General features: G+C 33.4%; 1 protein-coding gene across 1 annotated transcript in view; it reads right to left on the bottom strand.

Moving 5' to 3' along the window:
- Nucleotides 1-5,848: 5,848 nt before the first annotated feature.
- The window catches only part of LOC107848057 (ABC transporter G family member 15), a 14,597-nt gene continuing 5,400 nt past the window's right edge, over nt 5,849-15,045 (bottom strand). Inside the window, exons 2-9 of the mRNA XM_016692717.2 lie at nt 10,189-10,268; nt 9,492-9,953; nt 9,141-9,263; nt 8,262-8,390; nt 7,231-7,515; nt 6,786-7,055; nt 6,581-6,688; nt 5,849-6,415 (exon numbers count right to left, since the gene is read on the bottom strand). Of these exons, the coding sequence (XP_016548203.2) occupies nt 6,056-6,415; nt 6,581-6,688; nt 6,786-7,055; nt 7,231-7,515; nt 8,262-8,390; nt 9,141-9,263; nt 9,492-9,953; nt 10,189-10,268 (1,817 nt within the window). The 3' untranslated portion in view covers nt 5,849-6,055. The remainder of the gene's footprint in view (nt 6,416-6,580; nt 6,689-6,785; nt 7,056-7,230; nt 7,516-8,261; nt 8,391-9,140; nt 9,264-9,491; nt 9,954-10,188; nt 10,269-15,045) is intronic.

The raw sequence follows: 15,045 nt of genomic DNA, 5'->3' as shown, positions 1-15,045 counted from the left end.
ATCTCAAGGATGTCAGAACTTGCTTTGAAATATGAAACCATTTTTTTATGTGGTATTTTTATGATTTTTACTTTCCATCACGTGAGAAATTGAATAAGCTTTCCATCGATACCAATTTTATCAAAATCCGATATCAGGGAAAGAAGTTATGGATGTTTTACTCAGAGCTGTCAGAATCGACCAGGTGCGACGACCAGGTTGATGGACCATCGATCTAGCGACGGACCATCGCTTAGACCATTGCATACAAGGCAGTGATTCAAACTTCTGGTCTACCTACGATGGTCAAAATAATAGACCGTCGACCCAGCGACGGGCTGTCGACCCAGCGATGGACCGTTGACCCAGCAACGGACCATCGCATGAGCCATCGCAGGTTCCGTTCAATGAATTTTCAAGTCATTTTAAAGGGGATTTTTGATATTTTGCCACCCGTTTATATACCTAGTTAAATCGGGCCAGAAATCATATTCTCATTATAATTTCACATCAAATATTAGGGTTTCTCTCTAACCTTAATTTCCAAGAACAAATTCTAATCTTCTTCAAGAACTAAGGGATTTTCCAATTCTTCAAGTTCAAGACCATCAAGAACCTTAACCTAGGTATGTATAGTGTTTATTCATGGACTCCTTTCATCCATGAAGCCCAAGAATCCCTTTTCTAAATTCAAGTTATGGATATTCTTATAAATTTCATAATTTGGCTGCTCTTGTTCATGTTGATAATAAGTAATTAAATTGTATTCCATGAATGAGTGCTAAACCCCTGAACGATTCATGAAATCCTATGACTAAACCCCTGAATGATTAAATTAGAATTGAATCATGATAGTTAATTGTTGTATGATGTTGTTTACATATTCTAAGCCTACCATGTGTTCGATTAAATGCCTAGATGAAGGAAAAATGTCTAATTAGCATGATATCATAAAATCTCCATGTATGTAAAAGCTTATGCCTATCACATGTTTGATGAAATGCTTCAGAAATGTATTATAATGATTATTATGTATTCAAGCAAGTCATGCTCTGTCCGTTTCCTTCTATCGAGTCCTGGGGATACTTGTACCCGAAATATTAGTTGTGTGCCTAGAGCCATGTCATGTTTTCATGATAATCTCAGTCAAGCTATGAATCCTTAGACTTCAGAAAGTCTTATGACTCAGGAAAATCTCCATAATCTCATGAACTCAGTCAGTTATCAGATATCAGTAGTATTCAGTCAGTCAACAGGATTTAGTGATTCAGCTTATGTTCAGTTTAATAAATCATGTTCAGTGTCCATTTAGATGAGAGTAGAAATTAGCATCGAGTGAACCTAAGGATAGGGACAGACACTATCAGATAAGCGTGTGATCCTTAACAGTCATCCTTGCGTTTCAGAACTATACAGCCAGCATAGGTTGAGACATTAACACTGTCATGAGGGTTGATAAGGTGGATAAGCACTGTCAGATAAGGGCCCCACCATTCTTGTACAGAGAACACTATTAAATGAGGGTCACCCACAGCTTGTCCTTACCAGTGGCACGGTATTGACACCCTTTTAATTAGGGTTACAGATTGGACCCCAACTCGGCCATAATGGCGTATCAAGGGTATGTCGGTTAGATATCTAATTTCCATAGTTTCATATTACAGAATTAGGACTGTCAGATACAGTCAATCAGTCTCAATAATAGAACTCAGATAGTTCTTCAGAATTCAGGACTTTCAGATACAATCAACTTAGATACAGTTCGAAACTCAGATAGTTCCATCAGATTTAAGACTGTCAGATACAGTCACTCATGTTATCAGTCATATCAGTTATTAACATGTTAGGTTATCAGTATTCAGACTCAGTAATCATGTTATCACATTATCAATTACAATTACATATTTATGCATGCATTTTCACGTTCATGTTAGACAGTCAGTTAGCGATAATCATGCATGTAAACCCTTGCATATAGCCTACCTCACATGTATACTCAGTACATTCTATTGTACTGGCGCATTTGCGCTATGGTGCTTTCTTTTTATATTACACCATAGGTTCAGAGACACGAGTTCCAAATCAGCAGTTGATTCTAGTTTTTGCAATCAGAGTTCGGAGTGAGTCCTCATCCTTCGAGGGCATGATTATTTCTTTACTATCTTATTGATTAGCTTATTAGTTGGAGTTAGTTGGGGACATGTCTCATCAACTCCTTATTCAGATTATTCAGACATTAGAGCCTTTCAGACTAGATGCTGACTATTATGTTTCAGTTTTCAGTTTTCAGTATTTTCAGTTTTGTTTTGGGTATTCTATTACCCCATTCCGATGTTTTATTATTCATATTTAGTTCAGTATCAAATCCTATGGCCTTTCAGTGCATGTTTTTGCATTATCATGTTATATTATGCAGTGTATAGGTACAGATATTTGTCATGGGTTAGCTTGTGGTCTTTCGGGGTCATGAGCACCGTGTAGCATTTCGGGCACCAAGTTCGGGGCGTTACAGTAACGGTGAGGTTAATTTGGGTAAATGACTTAGAGGAGGACTATTTCCAAGTTATAATATCAACCTTGTAAATCAACAATCACGATAAACACAAAACACTAGCTAGAAATCATAGTTAGTCATAGAATGTGAAGTAAATGCCTCAACCCTAAAACTCTCCATATATTGTTTACAATTCAAATTTCATACTATTTTTATCTTTTGTTACTTAGTTATATTTTTAAACTCAAACTCGTAATTGGTTACAAAGTACACTTATTTAATCTTATTAGTAACTCTAGAATTGAATAATTTTCTATTCATCAACTCCCTGAGGGATTGATTTCATCTCATAAGAGTCACTTTACTACTTGGGTGACCATGTACATTTGTTGTATGCTAGGACGCAACACCAAAGATTATGTGTTTCTTGTTTTCATTGGTTCCTTGAGTGGTCTGGGTTGCTTGCAAGTTGTGACATGGATCTATGGTGTCTATTACTTGTGTGTTTTGTAATTGGTTGACATGATAGTTGTGCCATGATTGTTGAGTTGGAGTCTTAATTATTGGTTCTGGTTGACTTGATTAGTTATCCTTATTGACTCTTTTAACTAAACTTCATGTGACACTAGTTAAAAAGATTGACTATTATGAACTTGAAAGATAGTTACATGATAGGGTTCATGGTTGACTTGTTTTATTCAATTATAGGTACGTGTTAATATATCTCATCCAGGGTTGGCCAAATTACCCTATCAGTACACTGTCATTTTCTTATGAGATGATGCTACACTTTCTCTTACTTTTGTTGAGTGTAGAACATCCAGCGGCTACTGCGAGACCTCAATTCTGATTTCAACGGTTGATTCGAATTCAAGGGTGAGTTGTATCTTTTGGGCTACTATGGATACTTCTGCTGATGTTCAAGTCCCTTGTTCTTGACTTATGCAAATTTATTTATTTTGGAGTTGCATTTTCTTTTTGACATTCTATATTAGGGCTTTTGTACAAATGACTTTCGGGTCCTAGAGAATTTTTATAAGTACAATGTTTCCATATTTTATTGTTTTTATGTTTTATTTCAATATTGGATATGATTTTTGGGAATAATAGAATTGACTAATTGCTTATTTTTTAGTGTGGGTTAATACTTAGTGTAGTTGGTTCTCCCAGCCGAGGGCTAGTGTGAGTACCACTCATGATGAATTTAAATCGTGACAAAAATATATGCAAAACAAGAAAGAGTCAAAGAAATATCAAAGAATCAAAACAAAATATACTTCTCGTAAATCCTTTTAGAGAGTCTAATTGCTAATAGTGGAGGTCCCATTATTAGGGGAGATTTTTTTATTGGAAAAATTACCCCATAACTAAATAAGACTATATTGTTAAATATTGACAAAAAACATCAAAACACCCCTAAACTTGTCCGATCAATTTACTTTAATCCTTTAACTAAATTTTCATTTATCTATCCACATTAACAACTTTAAAGTAAATTAATATACATCCTTCACAACTCATCTCAGGTCAAACTTGAGTGTTGTTAATACTAGCATTTTTTATTCGTCCACATCACATATTAAATTATTTTATATATTGAATCAACTAAATCCGATTCATTACCCGACCCACACATAACAAATACCCCAATTCCTAAATTATACCTCATTTCTCACTTCACTTATACCACAAATGCATGCGTAAACAATCACTCTCTCTATTTTCAATTTTTAGCTCCATCATCTCCAAAAATATAATTAAATCAAATCTTCAATCCAATCAGCCTCTCAGAAAGGAACAAATTATTGTTCTTGGGTCCGTAAAATTTTAAAATTTTCCTAGAAAATTCAATCAATAATTGAAGAAAAGAAAGATTTTTTATTTTTGGTTCTGAAAAATCTTTAAATTTTTGTTTGTTGGGTCAGTAAATCTTAATATTTTTAATTGTTGGGTCAAAAAAATCTTAAAATTTTATTGTTGGGTTCGAAAAATCTTAATTTTTTTGTTGGTGGGTCTATCTTTAATTTTTCTTAAAATAATTGAATCGTTGATTCGAAAAAAGCAACCCCATTTGATCATCTTACTCTTTATGGTGTTCTTGTTTTCATGTTCTTTGTCTTCATTTGAAAAGAAACATTAAAAGTAGTAGAAGAAAAATGAGACGAAGGAGATAAATTATGCCTTTTTCGGACAAATAGTAGTGGAGGGAGATGAAGGAGATGGATTCAACTTTATGTTTCGTGCTAAAATTTGAGCCATTAAGAAATGAAAGAAAAAACTATCTCGATTTTTGCATTTTTTTCATAGTTTGAGCAGATTTTGGATAGATTGAAGAAGAAGGAGAGGAAAAAATTAGGGTTCTTTAGGAATTAATTGGGGTTGGGTGCGAGTTAAAATGCTTAAGACCATTATATATTTTTTAAAATAATTTTTGTATTTAAAAAATATTTAATACGTCAAAGTAACTCATTAACAGGCCTAGTTAGTGAGTGTCAACACACGATGTGGGATGTAGTGCGAAAGGTGCATTTAAAATTATCGGAGGTAAATAAATGGAAGTTTAATTAAAGAATTAAAGTAAATTGAGCGAACAAGTTTAGGAGTATTTTAATGTTTTTTCTAACACACACATACTTTTCTTTATATGAATTTGATTATAGATAAGAAACTCCCATGCTGTTTAGCCTAGTTAAGTCCACTAAGAGGAAAAAACACTTCTTATGCGAAAGTTATACATTCATAGTGCTTGAACCTGAGTCATTTGTTAAGCACGGAAGACATTCAACCATCCTACCACACCTTGGTAGTATCAACATAGAAGGCATAGTAATATTATGTGCTGCAAATGTTGGCTATTGTGCATTGTATTCCACAACCAACAAAGATAAATCTGTGAATCTAATTAGTGGTACCAAAAATTAGATTTACTGAAACATAATTTCGGAAGATTGAAGACACATTTACATGCACAAATTTTTCCAAAAATATAGTCCCATTTTCCAATACCATAAGCTAAAGCAGGACAGCAAAAGGTTAGAAAAGCAACAACGTATCTAAAATGTCATGAAATTGGTTTGGTGTCTATTGAAGACGCAGTGATGAATGGAGACCAGCTTTCTGCTTTAGGCAATGACTGAACATCTCTAGTTATAACAAGACAGTTCTACATGTATATCGAAGTTGCATTGAATAGAATCCACTCATCAACACAAAACATGCTAGTTAGCTATGTCTCTTGGACTCTCCAAATTTGTTGCAGGACCACCCATGTCAGATTCCCCAAAATGCACTATTATTGGAGTATCTAGACATGCACCAGTGGACATATTTGAAGAGTCCAAGCAACATGGCTAGTTGGGCAAATAACACTTTCAATTAGGTAAACAGCAAAAGAAGTGACACTTCTCTTGTATTTATATATCTGATGATGATACAGAAATTTGTCTGTCTCTTTAATGGAAGCAAATTTATTGTCATGGTACGACAAATGAAATTAACCTCAAAGACAATTAAGTTTAATTTTATGAACTTATGAGATATTATTAACAGTAATCAGATGACTGCATCTTTGATTTTATACTTCTATGGGATTGGAGAACTAAGACCCTCTTGAGAAGACAATGACCTGAGAGTATGTTGCCTTTTTGAATAGGATAAAGATGGTTTCCTCTTGAATGACGGACGCCTTTTGAGTTGATGCATAGTTCTCTTGGCATACATTGATCGGAAAAATGGTGTAACTCGCTCTTTTATCTTGAGAATGGTAAAGAATAGAAGCCTGTACATCACGATGAGGGAGTATAATGCAAGTAAATCCCACCACTTGGAATGATCCAATGACAATTTGAACATATTCGTGATGACATCTTCCCCTTTTAGTTTCTCTCCACCTGGAATTAGCGGATCAAATACAAGTCCAATCATGTCATTCTTATATGATCCCTGCAATAGTATCAACATGTCATCTATAATGATCTCATCAAAACTATCTTAATACACAGCGAATCTGTTTTTACTCTCCATTTTGTCCATAGGTTACTTATGTGATAGATGTTATTGATATAATTGATCAAGTTGCAATAGATCACATGCTGCTTCCATTGTTACCTGTAAACCCCATGCCCCGTAACCAATAAACGAAATTGGATAGCGCCAAATTGGCTTGGGAAGATCTGGCAGCAAACGGAAAAATCCAGCAGTCATCATCATGATTCCCTGTATGAAGCAACGCGACGAGTGAATCTAATTACTTGGCAAGTATAGTAGATAAAATAAGATAAGATGAGAAGTGTGTTAAGAAGTAGTGACTTACAAGCACACCAGCTCCTGTTATGATTCCCATTAAGAAGTTTGGAACAAGTGAAGCTACAATCATCATGCAGCTCTCAACAACAGCGATACAACCAAATAGATTTAGGCAGAAAAACACATAGCGGAAGAATCTAGCCCGAAACACCATGTAATAGGTGATGGTCCCGGTGATGAGTGAAACTGCAACTAAAAATGGAAATGATGAGAGGAAGTTCGCTAGTACGAAAGCTCCAACACCATAGTGCCCGTTGAGCCTTTCTTTGGTAAAAACCTGTAAAATGAGATACAGAATCAGTCCTGGAATGTTCCAAAACTCACAACGCAAAACTCAAAAATAGCTGTCCTGTCTTATAATTGGGAGTCAGATAAGCAATTTTTGACTGTCCTTCCATTAGGAGTATTCTAGTATGTGTTAAGTATTTAAGAAGTAACAAATGGATGTTTACCTTCATTTCTTCAATGAAAGATGGAAAGCCTCCAATGGACATGAAAGTCATGTAGCCCGTGACAAATCCACCACAAGCTCCCCGGGCCAAGATTGCTGTGTAACTGGTGCCAACATCATAGAAGAGGGTACCAACGGCAAAAGCTACAATGATATAAATCACTATGCGGGACCAATAATAACCCTTGTCTCTTGACATGTTCACAAATGATCTCCGCGTCAATGTCCAGAGTTGCTTTCCCCAACCAGCTTGACTTCCTTTTACTATTTCAATCTCAACTCCTTGCTGCAAACAAAGGATGCATTACAGAGCCTTTAGATAGAATAATTAGTGCATGAACCTACTAATAATGTAAGCCAAAAGAATCTGTACTTTTAGAAACTCTTCTCTTTGATATTTGTCAACATTCGCAAATGCACATAGTTTAGACGATACAAACTTAGAAAAAATTCAAACTATACTTGATGGAAGCTTGCCTGTCACATTTTTCTATTAGATATTGCAGCATGTCAACAATCAGAGCTGCTTTGCTTATTTATAGGCAAAGAGTAAATCTGTATGAAACACCCAATATCACCTTGCAAGTTGAGCAGCTTAGATTTCAGTAGTTTTGCACACAAAGACCACTTATCAGACACGTCTAACACAACTTTTCAGCCATCCTACTGCTTTACCTATTTTTGCATCTGCAAACTACTTCAGGAGCTCCTCCAATTCATGTTTATCATCATTAACAGAATGACCATAGTCTAAAAGTATGTAAATGCTGTTGAAATGACAAAATATGCATCCTAGAGTCTCAAACTATACACACTTGCTGGAGGCAGCCTAGAGAACAGCATTCAATTAGCTATCATTGCCTGTCAATAATAAAATGGCTATGCGCTTTTTTAGACAAGCGAATCAAAATACGGCACTCATTCTCACGTTGCAGGTTGTGTAGCCTAAATTTCAGTTATCTCGGAGGAGTAAAAACCACTGAAGCTAAGGGAGAAAAAATTCACATATGAAGAGTGGGACAAGGAACTAACAGTGGCCAAGAGTTCTCGCATCCGTGACCTGGCTGCTGTTGCGTATGCTGAGTGCTTATATTTGCTGGCAAGCATTTCTTTTATCTCTGCCGTTGCCATGTTCATTAAATAGTCACTTTTATGTGTTTCCTGCATTAAAAAAAGCAAAAACAAATGTTGTCTCGCTTGAGTATAAGGTTTTGAGAAATGTATACACAACCTATGATCCAAAACATGAAAGATAAATGACTACAACAACAACAACATACCCAGTATATTCCCATCAAGTGGGGACTAGGGAGGGTAAAGTGTACGCAGTCCATCCCACTACCTCAGGTGAAGTGGAGAGGCTGTTTTCGATAGACCACCGGTTCAGGACAGATAACAATATAACAAATAAAACACATAAAAGCATGCAACCACAAGGTAATACTATAATAACAGATAGTAAAGGATAATAACAGAAACAAGACACACAAGGTAATACTAAAAAATATCTATTGGAAAAACATAGATATCACCAATACACCATAGACGTACTCCTGCCCACTAACCCTCTATCTCAATCCACATCCTCCACACCTTCCTATCAAGGGTCATATCCTCCGTAAGCTGTAATTGCTCCATGTCATGTCTAATCAACTACCTCCAATACTTCTTAGGCCTACCTCTACCCCGCCTAAAACGATTTATAGCCAGCCTCTCACACCTTCCTACTGAAGCATCCGTGAAAGATAAATGACTGCTTAGTATAAATTACAAATTAGTTGGCACCAAAGATAGAAGAAAGAGTAAAACTATACTGGCAAAAGTTGTATTAAAGTAGCTTTAGTCCCCAACTTTCTCATTCTGTCACGCTTTTTATTACTTCATTATATTATGTTTCAACAGAAGTCATACCCGGAGTCTTTGTGAGCCTTTCAGTGTGGCTGTGACGACGTCAAAGTCTGAGTTAACACAACGTAGGAAATGGTCGGACGGATTTCTCCTACTTGGACATGGAAATCCCGATTCAGCAAAGAACTGAAATATCATATTATGTATAGGTTAAATTCAATCTCATCAGAAAGAACAATTCTAACAAAGAGAATAACAAGTTTTCTAGCATCCAATGCCAAAAGACTTGGTAAGAAATGTTGCAAATGTGTTTGTCTTCATTAAGATAAAATACCAATAAAAATTCCACTGTAGGTTGAAATTATATCATTTAGTTCTTTCTTGATGTCATACAAATTTTATTACACGCCATACCTGTACTGCCAATTTTGCTTCTCCAAAATAGACAGTCTCTCCACCAGACAACAAAAAGAGGTCATCAAACAAGGCGAAAACTTCACTGCTAGGCTGATGAATGGACGAGATGACCGTTCTTCCATCACGGGAAATATTCTTAAGAGCTTGAACAACAAAGAATGCAGAGGCACTGTCAAGACCAGTGGTAGGTTCATCAAGAAAAAGTATACGAGGTCGTACAAGGATTTCAAGTGCAATGCTCAGTCTCTTTTTCTCCCCACCACTTATTCCTCTTAGTTGCCAATTTCCTACCAGCCGATCAGCACAATCCCCTAGCCCCATTTCCATTATTGTCCCCTCCACAATATCATTTACCTCTTCTTTCGTCATGCTAGTTGGAAGTCGAAGATGAGCTGAATAAGTTATTGTTTCTCTTGGTGTTAGAGTTCCCAACAATGTATCCTCTTGAGTAACATAAGCCTGTAAAGTTTAGGCAGTTCATCAAAAGATAAAGAAGAATCACCTCTGCTTTCAAATATTTAGGCTACCCGCTATCTTCACTCAGATGATGGAAACGTTCTTTAGTTTATCACATTAAAATCAGTTATCAACAAAACGTTTCCAATGACAAAATTTAGTTCTGAAAAGAAGTTTTATTTTTTTTTTTTGGGCAAACATGTGGTATGGAACAAAAGGCTCAACGAGAATAGCTTACAACAACGCCATAATCCAACCTCCTCTTCTTCCCATTGAGAAGGATATTTCCAGTCATTACCACATTTGTTGACAGCCTACCTGCAGTCCAAAACCAAGCATGATTTAGCAAATTGTGCACAATGACATATCCACGTGCAGTGAAGGGTGGTCAGTTGGACAGCCTACGTCCAAAAATTATATAATGTACTTGGAAAATAAAATATAGAGAAAAAAATTCTCTTCATATGTTTATATTAAAAATTTGAACACTTTTAATGAAATTTCTGGCTTCGCCACTGAATTTGAGCGGATGTAATAATCACAATTAGGTGAATTTGATCATCCATTTTTCAGCTCTTTTATAGCTTTGACGAACAAATTCAGTAATTATTTGAGCTGAGTTGATGCTTATATCAAAGATTCAATTCTGATAACAAATTTATCCAGCACATGACCACCTGACTTGATCTAAATTCACAACTCACTACTAATGTTTTCTAGGATTTCACCAAAGATGATCATAATTTTACTCATTTAATTAGCTGCGAGTTCATTTGCTCAGACCTTGTATATGCATTAAAACAGATCACTTCCGTAAGTCGAATGAGTTCAATCCTGGCGCGCCTCTGAGCAAATTCGGACCCACTTTAGCTTTCATTCCATAAGCATTAATGAATTATTCACTAGATAATTTTATGAATTATTTCCACTAATAGATAATTCATATTCGTCGTTGGATCATCAAGTCAAATATAGGGTCTTTCGGTGTTCTGCCTTTTTTTCGCAGTTTAACTTGCTCTAAGTTACTTCCTCCATTTTTTTTTATTTGCTTATTATCTTAAATATTTACTTCTTTAATCTTTTCAGCAATAATTTGAACTAATTCTTCCTATTATGTCATTTTTCAATAAATGTAATCATTAGTTAAAAGTTATTTTAAAGAATAATGCACCCAATTATTTTTTGACTTTCTATTCTTTTTTTTTTTTTCATACTACTCCTAGTCAAATTGAGATTCTTATTTGTTGTAGTATGCTGAGTAGTTACTTCCTCCATTTAAAAAAAATGATCTACTTTGACTAGACACAAAATATTAAGAAAATAAAGAAGAATTTTGAATTTTATGACCTTAAATTAAAGTTGTGTCAAATGTACCAAAATGTCTTTTAATCTTGTGGTCCTAAACATGTCATGTGGAAAGTTGAAATTAAAGTATTACGAAAAAAGAAAAAAGATCATTCTTTTTTAAACGGATTAAAAGAGAAAGTAGGTCATTCTTTTTTAAACGGAGGGAGTATTATTTTTGATAGCAAATAGATTTTCTTTTACAATAAGTTTAATCTATTTTTAGTATCAATAAAATATACATCTTTACAAAAACAAAAAACTTTCTGTGTTTTTCTCTAACTCATCTCTATTAAAACCAACAATTAGTATCTAGAGCTATTTTTCTTAAGGGACCTATGTGTGGAGAGATGAATTTTAAAAATAGTTTTTCACGAATGTCTTCATCCGTTTTTTATGGTGAAAATTATCAATTATGGTTTGTGAGAATAAAAACTTACTTGGAGGCTATTGATCTATCGAAAGCTGTGGAAGAGGATTATGAAATTAATTCGCTGCCAAATAATTTCACTATAGCCCAAATCAAGAGTCAGAAGGAAAAGAAAATCACGAAGTCCAAGACGAAGGCAACTTTATTTGCTTCTGTTTCAATAATTATTTTTACAAGAATTATGTCCTTCCAATCACCAAAAAAATTTTGGGATTATCTGAAGAAAGAATATGCTGGAGATGAAAGAATTCGAGGAATGCAAGTACTGAATTTAATAAGAGAGTTCGAGTTACAGAGAATGAAAGACTCCGAGACAGTCAAAGAATACTCAGACACATTACTTGGCATTGTTAAAAAGGTAAGATTACTAGGCACTAAATTTAAAGATTCAAGAATTGTTGAAAATATTCTTGTTACAGTTTCCGAAAGATATGAAACGCGTATAACTACCTTGGAAAATACATAAGATTTGTCCAAAATTATCTTGGCAGAGTTGTTAAATTCTTTTCAGGCATTGAAATAAAGAAAATTTATGAGGTAGGATGATATGGTTGAAGGAGCCTTAATAGCCAACCAAACTCAAAGAAGGGGTAAAAATATAAAAAAAAAATACTCACATTGTAAGCACTGTAGAAAAATGGATCATCCATCATACAGATGTTGGAAAATGCCAGGCGTAAAGTGCAATAAGTGCAATCAACTTGTCCATGAAACAGTTATTTGCAAAAGAAAATTTGAGAACCATGAAGCAGATGAATGTATGGTCAATAAAGAAGAAGGAGAAAAAGACCATCTTTTTGTTGCAACATGTATCTCAAGTAAGGTTTCAACAAATTTTTGGTTGATTGATAGCGGTTGCACCAACCACATAACTTATAATAAGAGTTTGTTTAAAGAATTAAAGCCTACTGAAATATTCAAAGTTAGGATCGAAAATGATAACCAGATCCTTGTTGAAGGAAAAGGAACTATCGTCATCAAAACAAGTTTAGGTAATAAAGCAATTTCAGATGTTCTTTATGTACCTGATATTGATCAAAACTTGTTAAGTATTTATTAGTTGGTATAAAAAGGATACAAAGTATTATTTGAGGATAAACATTGCTTCATCAATGATGGTGCTGGAAAAGTAATTTTAAACATTAAGATGAGAGGTAGACATTTCTCATTTGATCTAATGAAAGATGTTTTTGTAGAATATAAAAAAGATCATAGGCTGAAAAAATTAGAAGATGATCCTCTAATTGAAAAAGCACAAGTAATATGTGAACCTCTTAGGTGTAAAGGAGATTTCAATGTTCCTAAAGGAATTGAAGCAATGGAGAAGTTATCTATGTTTCAGAAAACTAAAACGGGCAAATTCAAATTCAAGATGCGAACAAAGCAGGAGGACATCCCAAAAGAATTTAATAGTCAAGGGTTGCATTTAAGTCGAGAAGTGAATTTAGTTCACTACAAGTCAAAAGATGAATCTGTAAATTTATTCGCAAGGTCTCTTTCGGTTATCAGGTGTGGAGATTCCAAGACAAAAGATAAAAAATTTACAGTTCCTAAAGCGAGGAGTGTTAAAACTTGTTTTGAGGAATAATGCACACAATTTATTTTTAGGGATCTTTCAAAAATAGCAGCATTTTGCTATAAAACCCACCTTCCATAGCCACATTTTACATAATTATAATTTATAGCCGCTATATTCGATTTATGTCCGCTATATTCGATTTTACAGATAGTATGTATTCATATAAAATATGAATCAGTCCCTATTTAGTTGCGCAAAAAATGAAATTCAATATTTAAAAAAAAAAATAATCTTAATCATGCTTATCTCGTTGAACTGAATATTTTCTTGGCTAACACTATCATTATCTTTTTTTATATTTTTTTTATTTTTCGTATTTTTTTCCGTTTTTTCTTCTTCTTTTTTCTATTTTTTCCTACTTTTATTTTTTTCGTTTCTTTTTTATTTTTTTTTTATTTTTTTCTCTCTTTAATCTCTAACTTCTATTTATCTTTCTTCTTTTCTTTTCTTCTTTGATATTTTTTATTTTCTTTTTTGTACTTATTTTCTTTATTATTTTTTTTGTACTATTTTATATTTTTTGTATTTTCAAAAAATATGACTAATCGAGTACAAGTCATGAATGATAACGTAAATACCACAATTATTTATCATATTTGTAGTCACACCGCTATTTATATTTTTATATTTATTGATACAATTTGTATTTGTATTTTAAAGTTCACACTTGTATTTATATTTTATAGTTCGTATTTGTATTTGTATTTAACAGTTCGCACTTGTATTTGTATTTGTTAGTTTGCGTCATCATTTATATTTTATATAATTCACACTTTTATTATAAAGAACTATTTTGTATTTGTATTTTATAATTGATTGCATATTGTATTGGATTATATTTATATTATGATTTTATTGTGTTTGTATATTTGGATTATACTGGTATTTGTATTCTATTTTCTTCATTACCTTTTTATTTTTAAAATATTATTTTGTATTTGTATTTGTAAGTTGATTACATATTATATTTAGTCGTGACTAAGTACAATTTATCATTTGTATTTGTATACAAACAAGTAAGTTCATTAATTGTATTTTTGTTATTCTAAAATATATAAATATGTAATGTATCATTTGATACAAATGTACCATTTTGTATTTGTATATCAAAATTATGATTCATATTTGTTAAAAAACAAATATCACTTGATACAAATACAATGACAAACAAATGAAACAAATGATTTTACAAAATACAAATAAAATATATTGTATTTGTATAAAAATTTGAGTTATAGTTATTTTTATAAATAAATACAACTAGTATCAATAAATATAAACAAGTATTCGTAGAAAGAAAATCAATCGTTCCTTTTCAATAATTAAAAAATATAAATGATAGTTCACACTTGTATTTATATGTTATAGTTCACATTTGTATTTGTATTTTATAGTTCACACTTATATTTATATGTTATAGTTCGCATTTAATTTTGTATTTTATAGTTCACACTTGTATTTGTATGTTATAGTTCACATTTGTATTTATATTTTATAGTCCGCACTTGTATTTGTGTTTGCTAGTTCATATAAATAAAAACAACAACAAACCCAGTGTATTCCCACTTAGTGGGGTCTGGGGGGGTAAGATGTACGCAGTCCATACCTCTACCTCTGATGAAGTAGAAAGGCTGTTTCCGAAAGACCCCCGGCTCAAGTTACGAGATATCACACAAACACATAGTACAGCACAGCAGCAGATGACATAACATAAATACGGCACCCATAGGGAATATAAAACA

This window comes from Capsicum annuum, chromosome 11 (genome assembly GCF_002878395.1).
Source record: "Capsicum annuum cultivar UCD-10X-F1 chromosome 11, UCD10Xv1.1, whole genome shotgun sequence".
Taxonomy (NCBI): Eukaryota; Viridiplantae; Streptophyta; class Magnoliopsida; order Solanales; family Solanaceae; genus Capsicum; species Capsicum annuum.
Note: the sequence above shows the minus strand (reverse complement) of the source record. Positions and strands in the feature narration are given on the sequence as shown.